This window comes from Anomaloglossus baeobatrachus, chromosome 12, assembly GCF_048569485.1.
Source record: "Anomaloglossus baeobatrachus isolate aAnoBae1 chromosome 12, aAnoBae1.hap1, whole genome shotgun sequence".
In the NCBI taxonomy this organism is placed as follows: domain Eukaryota; kingdom Metazoa; phylum Chordata; class Amphibia; order Anura; family Aromobatidae; genus Anomaloglossus; species Anomaloglossus baeobatrachus.
The window spans coordinates 135,359,128-135,375,930 of record NC_134364.1 but is presented as its reverse complement, the minus strand read 5'-3'; the positions used below and the strand labels follow the sequence as shown (position 1 = coordinate 135,375,930).

The following is a 16,803-nucleotide window of genomic DNA, read 5'->3' as shown; positions in this document are numbered from 1 at the left end:
GGTGAATGGTGAAGCTGTAGTATTAGTAGAGGTCTCGTCCTTCTGTGACCGCTCTGGTGAATGTTGAAGCTGTAGTATTAGTAGTGCTCTGTTCCTTCTGTGACCGCTCTGGTGAATAGTGAAGCTGTAGTATTAGTAGAGCTCTCTTCCTTCTGTGACCGCTCTGGTAAATAGTGAAGCTGTAGTATTAGTAGTGGTCTCTTCCTTCTGTGACAGCTCTGGTGAATGGTGAAGCTGTAGTATTAGTAGAGCTTTCTTCCTTCTGTGACCGCTCTGGTGAATAGTGAAGCTGTAGTATTAGTAGAGCTCTCTTCCTTCTGTGACCGCTCTGGTGAATAGTGAAGCTGTAGTATTAGTAGAGCTCTCTTCCTTCTGTGACCGCTCTGGTGAATGGTGAAGCTGTAGTATTAGTAGTGCTCTCTTCCTTCTGTGACCGCTCTGGTGAATGGTGAAGCTGTAGTATTAGTAGAGCTCTCTTCCTTCTGTGACCGCTCTGGTGAATAGTGAAGCTGTAGTATTAGTAGAGCTCTCTTCCTTCTGTGACCGCTCTGGTGAATGGTGAAGCTGTAGTATTAGTAGTGCTCTCTTCCTTCTGTGACCGCTCTGGTGAATAGTGAAGCTGTAGTATTAGTAGAGCTCTCTTCCTTCTGTGACCGCTCTGGTGAATAGTGAAGCTGTAGTATTAGTAGAGCTCTCTTCCTTCTGTGACCGCTCTGGTGAATAGTGAAGCTGTAGTATTAGTAGAGGTCTCTTCCTTCTGTGACCGCTCTGGTGAATAGTGAAGCTGTAGTATTAGTAGAGCTCTCTTCCTTCTGTGACCGCTCTGGTAAATAGTGAAGCTGTAGTATTAGTAGTGGTCTCTTCCTTCTGTGACAGCTCTGGTGAATGGTGAAGCTGTAGTATTAGTACAGCTTTCTTCCTTCTGTGACCGCTCTGGTGAATAGTGAAGCTGTAGTATTAGTAGAGGTCTCTTCCTTCTGTGACCGCTCTGGTGAATAGTGAAGCTGTAGTATTAGTAGAGCTCTCTTCCTTCTGTGACCGCTCTGGTGAATGGTGAAGCTGTAGTATTAGTAGAGGTCTCTTCCTTCTGTGACCGCTCTGGTGAATGGTGAAGCTGTAGTATTAGTAGAGGTCTCTTCCTTCTGTGACCGCTCTGGTGAATAGTGAAGCTGTAGTATTAGTAGAGGTCTCTTCCTTCTGTGACCGCTCTGGTGAATAGTGAAGCTGTAGTATTAGTAGAGCTCTCTTCCTTCTGTGACCGCTCTGGTGAATGGTGAAGCTGTAGTATTAGTAGAGGTCTCTTCCTTCTGTGACCGCTCTGGTGAATGGTGAAGCTGTAGTATTAGTAGAGGTCTCTTCCTTCTGTGACCGCTCTGGTGAATAGTGAAGCTGTAGTATTAGTAGAGCTCTCTTCCTTCTGTGACCGCTCTGGTAAATAGTGAAGCTGTAGTATTAGTAGTGGTCTCTTCCTTCTGTGACAGCTCTGGTGAATGGTGAAGCTGTAGTATTAGTAGAGGTCTCTTCCTTCTGTGACCGCTCTGGTGAATAGTGAAGCTGTAGTATTAGTAGAGGTCTCTTCCTTCTGTGACCGCTCTGGTGAATAGTGAAGCTGTAGTATTAGTAGAGGTCTCTTCCTTCTGTAACCGCTCTGGTGAATGGTGAAGCTGTAGTATTAGTAGAGCTCTCTTCCTTCTGTGACCGCTCTGGTGAATGGTGAAGCTGTAGTATTAGTAGTGCTCTCTTCCTTCTGTGACCGCTCTGGTGAATAGTGAAGCTGTAGTATTAGTAGAGGTCTCTTCCTTCTGTGACCGCTCTGGTGAATGGTGAAGCTGTAGTATTAGTAGAGGTCTCTTCCTTCTGTGACCGCTCTGGTGAATAGTGAAGCTGTAGTATTAGTAGAGCTCTCTTCCTTCTGTGACCGCTCTGGTAAATAGTGAAGCTGTAGTATTAGTAGTGGTCTCTTCCTTCTGTGACAGCTCTGGTGAATGGTGAAGCTGTAGTATTAGTAGAGGTCTCTTCCTTCTGTGACCGCTCTGGTGAATAGTGAAGCTGTAGTATTAGTAGAGGTCTCTTCCTTCTGTGACCGCTCTGGTGAATAGTGAAGCTGTAGTATTAGTAGAGGTCTCTTCCTTCTGTAACCGCTCTGGTGAATGGTGAAGCTGTAGTATTAGTAGAGCTCTCTTCCTTCTGTGACCGCTCTGGTGAATGGTGAAGCTGTAGTATTAGTAGTGCTCTCTTCCTTCTGTGACCGCTCTGGTGAATAGTGAAGCTGTAGTATTAGTAGAGGTCTCTTCCTTCTGTAACCGCTCTGGTGAATGGTGAAGCTGTAGTATTAGTAGTGCTCTCTTCCTTCTGTGACCGCTCTGGTGAATGGTGAAGCTGTAGTATTAGTAAAGCATGTTTAATTTCCGGTGCCTCTGTACGTGGTTCCTCTATTGATGGTTGATGATTATCAGGCTGAGCTACATGTGTCGTTGGGTCATTTATAGGATTTTTAATATAATCAATAAATAGTAAGTTTTATATTGTTACAACCAGGTCATTGATTTTATATATTTTTTTTACAGACGTCAAAGTGGTGGAGATTTATAAAAAATAAAATAGTGATTGAGAAGATGTGTTTTAATCTTTATTCTTATACTCCCTCGCCCAGCACTGTAATTAGTTTGGTGACTGTAAAGGTTTTCTTTACTGGACTGTTTTCTTTTCTATTTTTCACTCTACAACTCGTTAATATTATTTTAATTTTATTTTTTCTCTTCCTTCATGTAGGTATTTTGAGCAACGTGACCTAGCGGATTCCAGCGACCCATCTTGATGTTATACAACCACCTTTCCTACTCCCTTTTTTCCTACATAGCAATACCTAGTCCTAAGCAAACATCGCTACATTACGTTGTGCACCACCCACCTTTTCTTTTGCAAGCGCTGGTGGAGAGGTCGGGTCCTCGCTGCTTGAGAAGCCTCGAGAGCTAAGAAAGATGCAGTCAACAGTTGCACGATAACGTCTAATAAATGAAAACTTTGTTTTTCTGACCTAAAGACTCCAAAAACGTTCTGAATGCTGCTCTACACTTTTACATACGTTTTACAACATTTATTGGCCACACTTAGAGTGAGTTTAAGTGCCTAAAAGGTTTTTGGAAATCCCATGTTCACACCTTTTTGACTCCCCCGCATTGCACCCATTTTCTGCCAGGAGGACCTGCATGGATCCTTGTTGGGACTTATGTGGTTGAAGCAATCTGTAGCATGGAAAACTGTGAATCTTCTCATTTTATAGGGACTTATTTGTATTGCTCCATATTGTTTTTGTTTTTACTGTTTGTTTGTACCTTTTGGTCAGAAAATCTAATCCTATTTTGCATACATAAAATACTTTGTTACTAAATGGCATACTGTTATACAGTCTTCCCCCTTAATATTGTGCTTCCTACACAAATGCATTTATTTTCAGTATTTTCATAGGGAAATGATTTACATTTGTGGACGTTAACATTTGCCTTAATTTTGATTAGCAATCATAATTCAGAATACTGTGATTGCAGAGGTAATTGCAGGATATACGTTATCATCCGTGTATGTTCAGTTGTCAGTTTCTGTAAATAAAGATTTTTCTTTTTAATATTTGGTCGTTAGATTTTATTTTTATCACGACAACATCTGAAGAGAGTGATTGACCTTGGCTGCTGCCGACTGCACCGGGGCTGTAAGAGCTACGAAAATCAGAGCGGATATCCAGAGTGGTATTCAGATTCCACCAATTGCATTGCAGTAAATAAAATTGGCTCCTGATGGAGCTTGCTACTAGCCGGCCTACAATCTTCTTTTTTTCTTAACCTGCTCCCGATCACAGACAGTAAAAAACATTGGTGCTTTCTGGGCTTCGTGTAGTGCCGACGTTTCTGTACGGTTGGTGGTCTTGCAGAGGTCGGGACCCAAGAGTTCTGCAAGCGTCAAACACTAGCTCTGACCTGCGACATAATCGGTACCTAATGGATCAGATCTCAGTGATGTTATCCCCAGCTGCTATTTTCAAGATACCACAATCAATAGCAGTCATGGCATTTAGAAATTTGTGAAAAGACATGGGCTACTATACTTGTTCGGGGGACAGAGTATTACTAATGACAAACTTAGAGGCAGGTGGAAGGTCCTTAAAAATGATTACAGGGAACTAGGAGAGAAGCTGAAGTCCAGGACCTCCAAGGTGGTGTTTTCAGAAATACTACCGGTGCCACGAGCGTCGCTAGAAAAACAGCGGGAGCTTAGGGAGATAAATACGTGGCTTAGAAATTGGTGCAGGATGGAGGAGTTTGGATTCATGGAGAATTGGGCTTACTTCTCTGTTGGCTACAGGCTCTACAGTAGGGACGGGCAACACCTCAATGGGGAGAGTACAGCTGTGGCGGGGGAGAAAATGGTCAAACTGATGGAGGAGGTCAAGGTAGGTTTAGGGGGGCAGGAACAGGCAAGGAAAGTAGGAAGATGAGGAGTAAGAAATGTATTAATAGAATTAAATGTCTGCTGGCAAATGCAAGAAGTCTTGTAAACAAAATAAATGATCAATGATGAAATCACTTCCGCCCCTGCCTTCATCCTGCTGAAGAAGCATTAAGCGACACGCGTCCCGGTTTGAGAGCTGCATTCCTTCCCCCCACTGCTGTGTGTCAGGAGCTCCTACTATTGTTTACTCTATGGGTAAGCCGTGAATCTTATCTTATAACAATTGTTTGATCCTGTTAGACGGCATTTTCCCTGCAGTAGCTGGTGACAGCGTACACTTCTGGGAGCTGTAACTAGGATATAGGGCTGAATCCATTATCTGTCCTGCATTTCTATGCTAGCTAGACACACAGCTCCACTTTTGTGGGTGGTGGATGTTCGGTAGAGGTCCTCCTTATACCTTCTGATTAATGAATCATGTGTTTTTAGATTTTTGTACATGTAAATCTTTAATAAAAATTGATGTTTTTTGGAAATTTATACTCCTACGTGTATGTGGTTCTTGTGGGACTCATACATTATTTGTAAACAAAATAAATGAGTTGGAGATTCTTACAACTGCATCTCATTAAATTAGAATATCATCAAAAAGTTAATTTATTTCAGTAATTCAATACAAAAAGGGAAACATATTATATAGTCATTACACACAGAGGAATCTATTCCGATATATTATATAGAGTCATTACACACAGAGGGATCTATTCCTATATATTATATAGAGTCATTACACACAGAGGGATCTATTCCTATGTATTATATAGAGTCATTACACACAGAGGAATCTATTCCTATATATTATATAGTCATTACACACAGAGGGATCTATTCCTATATATTATATAGAGTCATTACACACAGAGGGATTTATTCCTATATATTATATAGTCATTACACACAGAGGGATCTATTCCTATGTATTATATAGTCATTACACACAGAGGGATCTATTCCTATATATTATATAGAGTCATTACACACAGAGGGATTTATTCCTATATATTATATAGTCATTACACACAGAGGGATCTATTCCTATGTATTATATAGTCATTACACACAGAGGGATCTATTTCACATGTTTATTATATATTCTAGAGTCAGGATCTATTTCATGTGTTTATTTCGGTTAATGTTGATGATTATGGCTTACAGCCAGTGACAACCGAAACGTCATTATCTCAGAAAATTAGAATAATTACTACAAAATACCTGCAAAGGCTTCCTAAGCGTTTAAAATGGACCCTTTGTTTTTCACTGACGTGTGAAATGGGCCAGACGTTCTTCACTGACGTGTAAAACACTCACATGTCCCGTGTGCCGTGAATCACGGCACACATGGGTTGTCTAAGTGCAATCCGGGCTCCGTTCTCCGTGGTCCGTGATTGCACATGGAGATTAACTCACCTGCGCCCGCTCCCGCTCTCCATTGTGCTGAACGCTCCCGCGGTGCAGCATCCGGCCGGCGCTGACCTCCGCAGCAGCTGTTTCCAGGTCGGCTGTGTCGTGCATTCATGAAGTAATGAGCCGGCTCAGAAGCAGCAGGCTGCACGGGCTGCAGAGAGCGTCGCTGGAGCCGGGTGAGTCAAAATGATTTTTATTTTATAAGCACGTTTTTTTTTCTGGCACGTGTTTCACGGATCACACCACTGCATGGTCCGTGGGACATCAGTGATGCCAGAAAAAAATGGACATGTCTCCGTGCGGCAATCACAGACACGCGGGTACGCCGCACGGAGACAAGGTCAGTGAAAAATCACTGATGTGTGAGCAGACCCATTCATTATAATGGGTCTGCGTATGTCAGTGATTCTGGTACGTAGAAAAAAAGCACAAACGTACCAGAATCACTGACGTGTGAAACAGGCCTTTTGTCTGGTTCAGTGGACTACACAATCATGGGAAAGACTGCTGACTTGAAAGATATTGAGAAGGCAGTCATTGACACACTCCACAAGGAGGGTAAGGCCGTTTCACACATCCGGTTTTTCGCCGGATTCGGTGCACTCAAGTACAGTGTGATACAGTACAATGGCAGTGCAACGAGCTCCGATCACATGCTGTCATGTGACCGGAGCATGTGACCCATAAGTTGCCGCGTTGCCATTGTACTGTATCACTCTGTACTGGAGTCCGCCAAATCCGGCAAACGGTCGAAAAGCCGGATGTGTGAAACTAGCCTAAGCCACAAAAGGTCATTGCTAAAGAAGCTGGCTGTTCAGAGTGCTGTATCCAAGTGTATTAATGGAAAGTTGCGGGATAACCGCAGCCTTGATAGGATTATTAAGAAAAGGCCATTCAAAAATTTTGGGGAGATTCACAAGGAGTGGACGCTGCTGGAGTCAGTGCTTCAAGAGCCACCACACACAGACGTATCCAGGACATGGGCTACAAGTGTCACATTCCTTGTGTCAAGCCACTCATTATTAATAATAATAATAATAATAATAATAATATTGTTTGGGTGGACACTACCGGTGTCCCCTAGTTGCCTGCTCCTGGCCTAATTGATATGGATCAAGTGCATGCATGAAAGAATAACATCAGACAGAGTTGGATGTAACCTCTCCTTGATAAGAGAATGGCACGACTTCGACTAACTTTATTTTAACAGAGCATCTGTTTATATAAACAAGGAAAATGGGGTGTGGTTAACTCTGCAGTGAGCATGCTCAGATGTGTCCATTGGTGGTGGGTTGGACAGTGGGTTGGTCCATGGGTCGCTCAATGGATTGGTCCTCTTCTCCCATCAGGACATTCCTTGCATACAGGGCAGGGTCTGGAGAACATGAAGCGGCAGCCATCTTTTGATCTGTGTCACATGTATGTATCTGAACAGGCTTATGTAACGTGAAATAATATACTTCATTGGTCATTTCCCACAATCCCCTACGACTCAAGGTTAATCAAGTATTTGATCAGGACTTAGCTATAGATAGTCCTGTTTAACATTATTATTTATTATAGCACCATTTATTCCATGGCACTTTACAAGTGAAAAGGAAATACATAAAATCAAGTACAATAATCAAGAACAATACAAGACACAGACTGATACAGGAGGAGAGAGGACCCTACCCGCAAGGGCTCACTGTCTACAGGAGAGATAGGACCCTGCCCGCGAGGGCTCACAGTCTACAGGAGGAAAGAGGACCCTACCCGCGAGGGCTCACAGTCTACAGGAGGAGAGAGGACCCTACCCGCGAGGGCTCACAGTCTACAGGAGGAGAGAGGACCCTGCCCGCGAGGACTCACAGTCTACAGGAGGAGAGAAGACCCTGCCCGCGAGGGCTCACAGTCTACAGGAGGAGAGAGGACCCTACCCGTGAGGGCTCACAGTCTACAGGAGAGAGAGGACCCTACCCGCGAGGGCTCACAGTCTACAGGAGGAGAGAGGACCCTACCCGCGAGGGCTCACAGTCTACAGGAGGAGAGAGGACCCTACCCGCGAGGGCTCACAGTCTACAGGAGGAGAGAGGACCCTGCCCACTGTTGAGGAGAGCCATAAGATAAAATACTTAATTAATCTCTTGACAAGTGATTGTGGGAAATATATCGATTTGCCTTACATAATTCAGGTTTCAGATCATATACATGACACAGATATAAAGATGGCCGCTATTTCCTGTTATCCACACCTTGCTTGGAATGCAAGGAATGTCCAGATTAAAGAAGACCACCATATAAGGGAAGACCCCTTGGTCAAGCTGGAAGACATCACAGACCAAACCATCAGCATGGATCCACTAAATGACGTCCCTCCCATCGTCATGGTTTCATCCACTGGAGTCAGACCCGCCCATCAACAGCAACACGGATCTCCCCATTCGCTAGCCCATGAACTGTCCCACTAAATGGGCATATCTGAACTTGTGTACGCCCCTAGCCTATATCAGAGGACGCATGAGTCTCCTCAGTCTGTTTGGTGCCATTTTCTACTGTGACCAAGAAGAGATTACACATCCGACTGTGTCTGGTGTGGATTCTTTTATGCATGCACTTGGCCCATATCAATTCGGCCAGGCAGTAGGCAACTAGTGATCTCTGGTTATGAGTTCACCTTAACATTATTGGCGCCCAACGTGGGGCCAATAGACAGAGACACCTGAAATCCTAATGAACCGGCAACTGGAATGGCATGACGTGCTGGACACCCCAGGAAATTGATCACTTCCGAACGAGAGTACGGTAGGTCTGCTGATTTTTCATAATCTGTAGTCTTCCCGTGGTCTCGGTGGGGTGTGTGGCACTGATTGCCTGACTGTGTCCGGTTTGTTGGGGTATCTGTTGACGGGCAGACGGGTCTCACGGCTATTGGCCATATTAATCTCGGAAGAACCGTCACATATTCAGTTGCCTGCTGCCTGTTGTGTATTTGTGAAGAGAGCATGTGGGTTTGTGAGTGGTGTCTGTAAAACGTGTAAAGTATATGAGTTCTGTTAGTTGTCGCCTGTAATATGGTTTGTGGTTCTAGTGGAAACTTAAGTAGTTAATACGGTTTGGTACAAGACCTAGAGATATAGGGCAGGTTTTAATTGGTCAGGTTAGGCACGTGTTTTTCACGGGCTCTCAAATTTGTTGATATGGTAAAGGATATTGTCTGTGGTATAGTATACGGTTGTCGCCTGTGGTACAGTTTATGGCTCTGTGAGGAAATACGTGGGACTGCTGGTACGTGGTAATCTTGGGGCCTAGCGCAGTGTAGCGTGGAATGGCTGGTACGGATACCATTGGGGCATAGCGTTTAAGTTGCGCATTGTGGCTGGTACGTGGTAGTCTTGGGGCCTAACGCTGGACGTGAAATGGCTGGTACGGATACCATTGAGGCTTAGCGCAAGCTTGGGTGATACTAGGTGTTTTTTTATTAGGCTAGTTAACATGTCCTCCAAGAGAGGCAGGTTAACGGAAGTCTGTGTTGTAGAGGCTAGTTAACATGTCCTCCAAGAGAGGCAGGTTAACGGAAGTCTGTGTTGTAGAGGCTAGTTAACATGTCCTCGAAGAGAGGCAGGTTAACGGAAGTCTGTGTTGTAGAGGCTAGTTAACATGTCCTCCAAGAGAGGCAGGTTAACGGAAGTCTGTGTTGTAGAGGCTAGTTAACATGTCCTCCAAGAGAGGCAGGTTAACGGAAGTCTGTGTTGTAGAGGCTAGTTAACATGTCCTCCAAGAGAGGCAGGTTAACGGAAGTCTGTGTTATAGAGGCTAGTTATAAGTCCTCCAAGAGAGGCGAATCGGCCGGTATAGACACCTTGTAGTCAGGGGTGATACTAGGTATTTTTTTGTATATTACGGAACGCAGAAATCAGACAGGGACTACGTGGCAGTATAAGGAAGGATTTGGAAGTGTGTGCTGCAAACTGCAGGTTTTCTTTAGTGTTTCAGTTATTTGTCATCTCCCCCGTCTTTTTGTTTGTCTGTTTTTATCTGGTATGCATAGAGAAAGATTGCTTGTTTGGTGTTGTTTATCTTGAGAGAAAGATGGAGAAATTGATGAAGTTGTGTGTAGTTGTGGTCGGAAAAAATCCGGATGAGTGGACTGTGTTGAGATGTGGGGACTCTAGGCTGCAATCCTGTGATAAACCATGTGCCAGTCATGGAGGCAGACATTTTAGGTAAGATTTTAAAATGGTGGACGAAGCACATGGCTACAGCATGATTGAGACAAAGAAAACAAAGTGAGTCAGGGAATGTGTGAAGAAGACCATGTGCTCTGTAAATGTTTGAGCAATGGATTGGATGGAGTACTATATACTTAGACCGAAAAATAAGTGTTTTTTATCTATAATTAGACTTAGATCTTGGACATATGTGTGTGTGTATAAATATATATATGTGTATAAGTACAGACTATAGAAAATGGGGAGACAGAGTTTGAGCAGATGTGAGGTCAGTTTTCCCTTTTCTCTGCCACATGTTCCTACAGATTTTAAAATGGTGGATGAAGCACATGGCTGAGGCATGATTGAGACAAAGAAGACAGAGTGAGCCATTTTCTACAGGCCTCAGTGGAGCTGACAAAACTGCAGCCACTGAATAACATGAAGTGTTAGTAAATGTTTATAGCACTAAAAGATGGAACATTGAATGATTGGGCAGTTGTGGAAGACACTTAGATAGACCCAGTGTGCAGGTTGGATTGAGTCAGGACAGTCACAAGGAGAAATATCTTATTAATTAATAAGCAATAAAAGAATAAGAGAAAAACCTTAAAATAAACGTACCTTAAAACAGATCTGATGGAAATAAATAAATATTCCAGTTATGGATCTGATAGATTGATCCTGAGAGTTGTATGTTTTAAAAATAAATAAATAAATATATAAAAAATATTAAATACATCCATGCGAAGAGAGGTCGCAATGTTGACTTGTCTTGCTGAAGAAAAAAAAAAAAAAAGAAACCCTGTTTTTGGCTACAGGGGGAGGAGGAAAAATACAGGCTTTTCCACTAGAGTATCAGGTTACAGGGGGGGGGGTAGTTCTATCTATTTAAGTTTACACCTTAAAGAGGTAAAAAGGAAATAAATAAAAAAAAAAGAGCTTTCTGCATTTAATTCATTGCAAATTATACTGGAAAAGGGTATAATTTATTTTACTAATTTTATCCTAAAGGAATAAAACTTAATTGTGTAAATATTTATATTTATTGGTAGATACAAGAGCATGGGAAGCTGTTTAATGAGATGGATTTCTATGGTAAATCAGCATTTTATAAAAAAAAAGTAATAGTATTTATGGACAGAATTATCACAGAGATGCTGAAAATTTCCTGATAATTTCCTCAATTTTGCAAATATGAACGCCTCTATAGCCAGAGGTTGTGTTACGTTATTAATATTATTGTTAATAATAATGATAAAAATAATAATTATTAATAATTTATTCATAATTACAATTTGGTTTAAAAGTATGTGGATGATTTATGGCATTCTGTGTTTTATATATAATGTATTGAATCATCTGTTTCCTTTTTATAGAAAGAAAGATTGTAATGCAGATTTCTGTGGTTCAAGCGAAGGTTGAAAAGCCATTGAAATAGTTTTCTATTATAAGGTTATACATAACATAATATTTATTTTGTTCCCGATTAGGTACAATCTACACAATGTGACTTTCATGCCTAAATGTAGAGCTCTGGGGCCACACATTTTTTGAATCTAATTATGTTTTGGATAATAGATTCAAAAAGGGGGGAAAGATGATGTGGAAAGTCACACATTATTTAAGGTTTTAATTTGTTCATCGATTGTTTTTTTTTTTTTTTCTATTAAGTGTTCTTTATATTTTTATCTGTAAGGAGGATACAGCAGACAGACATATATCTCATGATTGCTCTGATGTAACAAGAATTGTCGGGTTTTGAACATGTCTCAGATGAGGCCATTGCTAATGCAGATTTTGAGTTTTTCCGTAGATGGATCCAGATACCAAGATGCTGGTTGATTCTGCACTGGATATGTTGAGGTTACACAACATGAGGTATTAAAAATCAAACCACTCACTCCTCTCTCATCGGAATAGGAGAATGAGATGAAGATTTGCGATCACTGTGGTTTGTAGAGCGGAGGGGGGTAAGAGTCAAAATGTGGATATAGGCAGCAGCCGGAGGAGATGCTCGCACAGGTGCACAACAAAGAAGCAGTGAATGGGCCTAGAGTTGAGAGTCCAATGCAGACCAGTACCTCGGTGGCTCCTGTCACGTCGTTCGTGACATTGGTCACTCCTTGTGTTCTTAAATCCTTACAGGAACAAGCGATTCAGCCAGGAACGGAGTGTGAGACGCAGGGAGCCAGTGACTGAGGAACGTCTGTGGATAAAGGGCGGTAAGCTTTCTATGCCATGAGCGCTCTACTCAATAATGGCCCAGGTAACCCATGTGACAAAGGTGTTGGGATGGACAAGATATGGGCGGCACCACTGCTCAGTACCCAGGTGGCGAGACACCTCCAGTCTTGTAAGACGTGTGCCTATTAAGGTAGAAAAACTGTAAAGACCTCGTAGAAACACCCCCCTCATCCGCTCTACTGCTCCGGTGATTGCAGATTAGTCATATACATCTACCATGAGTAGGTTTATATGAGTTTTGTGCGTGTTGTGTGAGTTTCTTTTCAGGCCTGCTCTGAAACATATCCAGTGTGGAAAACGTTACTGCTGAAAAACTCATGGTGCTGGTGGTATGTAAAGATGGAGTTCCTAAAAAGCGGTAAAAGAACATATTCTATAGCTTAGGTCATTATAAAGATCTTACAGTACCTGGGGATGCCCCTGATGAACCCGTCTGCCACTGCGAAGAGGGGAGAAATGCGTTGCGCTTCTTTCATGCTAAGTGTCTGATAAATATGCGTTTATTTTATTAGCCTGAGTGTGAATTGTACAGTGGAGAGTCTGTGATCGGACAAGATCTCCTCATGACTTTACCTGGCCTTATTATTATTATATTGATACAGTGGGTACATGTTATACATGTGAGATATTTCATTTATTTTAGGGTTTGGTCCTTGAATTTGCTTTATCATATTGATTTAAACTACCAAACAGCTATGTAAATACAGAGTGTGAATATTTAATCTTTGGGAATGAATTGGATATATATTTCAAATCTGTTTTATTGATGAAACTGTTGTCAACATACAAACATATCATTTGTGCAATTTCAATACATAAACATCATTTTCTCAATGCCGGGATAATATCCAGAAATTGTTACATTACTAAATTTCTTGGAATTCTTCAAATTATCTTTGTGCTATTACCATACAACCACTTATAAATTATAGGTCAGAATTCCCACTTCTTTTGACTTCCCGTATCCTATTATACTCATTCTCCTTGTGTGTCTATTGTCTTATGAATTATTGATAAATCTTTTCATATAAAAAATGAAACTAGAAAAATGCAGATTAATGTTCAGAAATGAAAGAAAGAAGAGGAAAGATACAAGCATAAAGAAGAGGAAATAAGAGAGAAGGGGGGAGAGGGGGGAAAGCAAGAAAAGAAAAGAAAAAAGGGGGGGGGAAGGAATGAGACTCCCCACCGTTTCTCAGTTCAAAAAGCTCGCCAAACTCTCCACAAACTCTGGGGACTCCATGAACATAATCCATGGTCTCCAAACTGTAGTAAATTTTTCTGTGTTCCCATTTAGTTCTGCTGTCAGCTCCTCCATTCTCTGGAGGTTTGTCATTTCCTCCAACCAATCCAGCACCGTAGGGCATCTAGTCTGTTTCCAAAATCGTGGGATAATCATACGGGCAGCCGCCAGGCAAAATCGCAACATGTCCCTTTTTTGTGTTTTAATAGCTCCTGGGAGCATAGAAAGAAGAGCAACCTGGGGGGATTTTTCTACTTCACCTCCGCTCATCTTTTTGTACAGGTAGAACACTGAGTCCCAAAAGGGTTGCAGCTTAGTACAGCTCCACCATATGTGTAGCATTGTACCTGTGTCTGTGCCACACCTCCAGCACACATCAGACACAGAGGGAAATATAGCATGTAATTTAGTCGGGTAATGGTACCACCTTGTGAGAATTTTATAACTTTTCTCTTGAGCGGCGCACGCCAAGGAAAGCTTGTGGGTCCACAGGTACGCTCTGCTCCAATCGTCCTCTGGAATATCCTCTCCCAGTTCCTCTCCCCACCTACAGACAAAGTGAGGTTTATCCACCCTATTTCTCTGGTTCAGCATTTTATAAATGAGTGAGATGCCATGTCCAGGTGATGAGCCCTGTAAAAATATTTTCTCAAAAGGAGTAGGGGGTGTCCTCATCCTTCTCTCCCTGTCCTGGTACGAGAGGAAAGATTTCAACTGCATATATTCCATCCAGGAAATCTCTTTCCCTGTGGCCTGCATGGAAATATAAGTTGGTAGGGTGTGTCCCTGGAGCACGTGACAAAAACGAGTATCATCCGCCCGAGTAAATCCCCCGAATCTATGGGAGTGGAGTCCTGGGGGGAACTTCTTATTACCGAATACGGGGGTAAGTGGGCCCTGCTCCTGAGAGAGAGATCCCTTTTTTATCTCTCCATCCCACATCCCCATCGCTGTCCGCGTGAACTCCATTCCTTTCGCTATCTGGATCCTACTTTCTTTCTCTAACCATGGAAGTAAATGTAAGGGAGTTCCCAGCACATCCTGTTCAATCACCACCCATTGTTTCGAATTACCATGAAAATGCCAGTCCAGTAATCTCGTTAGGATAGCTGCCTTGTAATATAATTGAAAATTTGGGAGCCCCGCCCCCCCGTCACTTTTGTGTCTGGTCAGAGTTTTAATTCCTGTTCGGGGTCTCCTGTTCCCCCAGACAAACCCAGACAAGGCTGTCCGGATCTTGGAGAAGTAACTTAGCGGTAGCTGTATGGGTATTGTCTGAAACAGGAACAGGAACCTCGGTAACACATCCATTTTTATCGCGTTTATACGCCCAAACCACGTCAATCTCTTTTTGTCATATTTCTTTAAGTCCCTGATTGTCCTTTCTAATAAGGGGAAAAAATTGTGATGTACAATTTTTGCTGGATCCCTAGGCACCATAACTCCCAGATATTTTAAAACTGACGGTTGCCACTTAAAAGGGAAGTTTTGTGATACTCTCGCAAGGTCTTCTGCCGATAAAGTCACATTCATGGCCTCTGATTTGGAAAAATTTACTTTGAAGTTGCTTAAGTTGCCAAACTCTTCGAACTCCTTGAGCAAGGACGGGAAGGATATGTGTGGTTGGGAAATGAACATGAGAAGGTCATCCGCGAATAGAGCCAGCTTACGGTTCTCCCCACCCGCCTCTATCCCGTGGATGCTTGTGTTGTTTCTCAGGGCGACCGCAAGGTGCTCCATGACTATGACGTATAAGAGGGGCGACAGTGGACATCCCTGTCTCGTTCCATTGTGGACCAGAAAGGATGATGATAGAAACCCATTTGTCCTCACTTTTGCTGAGGGTCTCGAATACAGGGACGCAATTCTGCCCAAAAATTTCTGACCCAAACCCACCTGTCTCAAGGCTGCCATCATAAAGCTCCAACTGACCCGGTCGAAGGCCTTCTCCGCGTCCACTGAAAGTAAACACATGGGGAGAGACTGAGCCCTCGACCGAGCCATCAGGAGGAACAATTTGTTGGAGTTGTCCCGTGCCTCCCGGCCTTTTACAAATCCCACCTGGTCCGTATGTATTATCCCAGGCAGGGACAGGGCAAGTCTGTTGGCAAGTGCTTTAGAGAAAAATTTCAAATCTAAATTAATCAGTGAGATGGGTCTGTAATTTGTAACCAGCAAGTGGTCCTTTCCCGGTTTGGGGATAACACATATGTGTGCTTCAAGAGACTGCGCTACCCACTGGGAGTTTTCAGATATGGAGTTAAATACTTTGGTCATGAACGGGGATAACTGAGTCTGAAAAATTTTATAGAACTTGGGGGTAAACCCGTCCGGACCTGGGCTTTTGCCTGAGGGAGAATCCCTGATAATAGATGCCACTTCTGTCTCTGTAAAGTCTGCTTCTAGGTTTTCAACCTCAGTATTGGGTATAGTCGGCAGGGCTGTTTTAAGTATGTAATCATTTATTTTAGTCTCCAAAGCTTCTTGTGGCATATCCCCAAATTTGCCCCTTATGTTGTAAAGGTCACTATAATATTTTTGAAACTGGTCCGCTATGTGGATTGGGTTCTGAGTCAAAAGGCCGTCCGATTTTTTGATCGTAGGGATGTGACTGGGGTCCCCCCTCGGATGTAATAACCTAGCTAGTGGTCTGCCACATTTGTCCGCATATTCATACATAAATCTTTTTAGTCTATTCCTGTGGCGCTCGTATTGTCGGTCCAGAATGGATTTAAGTTCCTCTCTGTTTTTAACTAGCTCTGTCAGTGTCACCGGGGATAATGTCTGCTTATGGATCTTCTCTAGGTCTGAAATATTCTGAAGTAGAGACAGAATAGTTTGGGCTCTCTCCCTCTTAATCCTAGCCCCATGTTTGATCAGAATCCCTCTCAACACACACTTTAGTGTCTCCCATTGAACAGGTAGGGTAGTAGTGTCTCCTGAGTGTATCTCCAAGAATTCATCTATTGTGTTCTGCAGGTCTTTCAAGCATCCCTGGTCCCTCAGCAGACTATCATTCAACCGCCAAGACCATGGCCTCCCAGGCCCATCCGGCATAGTGAGGCTCAAAAATATGGGGGCATGATCTGACCAAGAGATACTGCCTATAGAGGCCTGTATCTGCCATGTCAGGGCCTTCTGACTTACAAGGAATAGGTCTATGCGGCTGTACGAAGAGTGAGCCGGGGAAAAATATGTGTAGTCACGGTCTAC

The 16,803-nt window shown here is 42.9% G+C and overlaps 1 protein-coding gene across 1 annotated transcript in view; it reads left to right on the top strand.

Moving 5' to 3' along the window:
- Positions 1-3,627, top strand: part of GEMIN2 (gem nuclear organelle associated protein 2) — a 106,075-nt gene extending 102,448 nt beyond the window's left edge. The window contains exon 10 of the mRNA XM_075330784.1: positions 2,773-3,627. Coding sequence (XP_075186899.1) covers positions 2,773-2,818 — 46 coding nt within the window. The 3' untranslated portion in view covers positions 2,819-3,627. The remainder of the gene's footprint in view (positions 1-2,772) is intronic.
- The last annotated feature ends 13,176 nt before the right edge of the window (positions 3,628-16,803 follow it).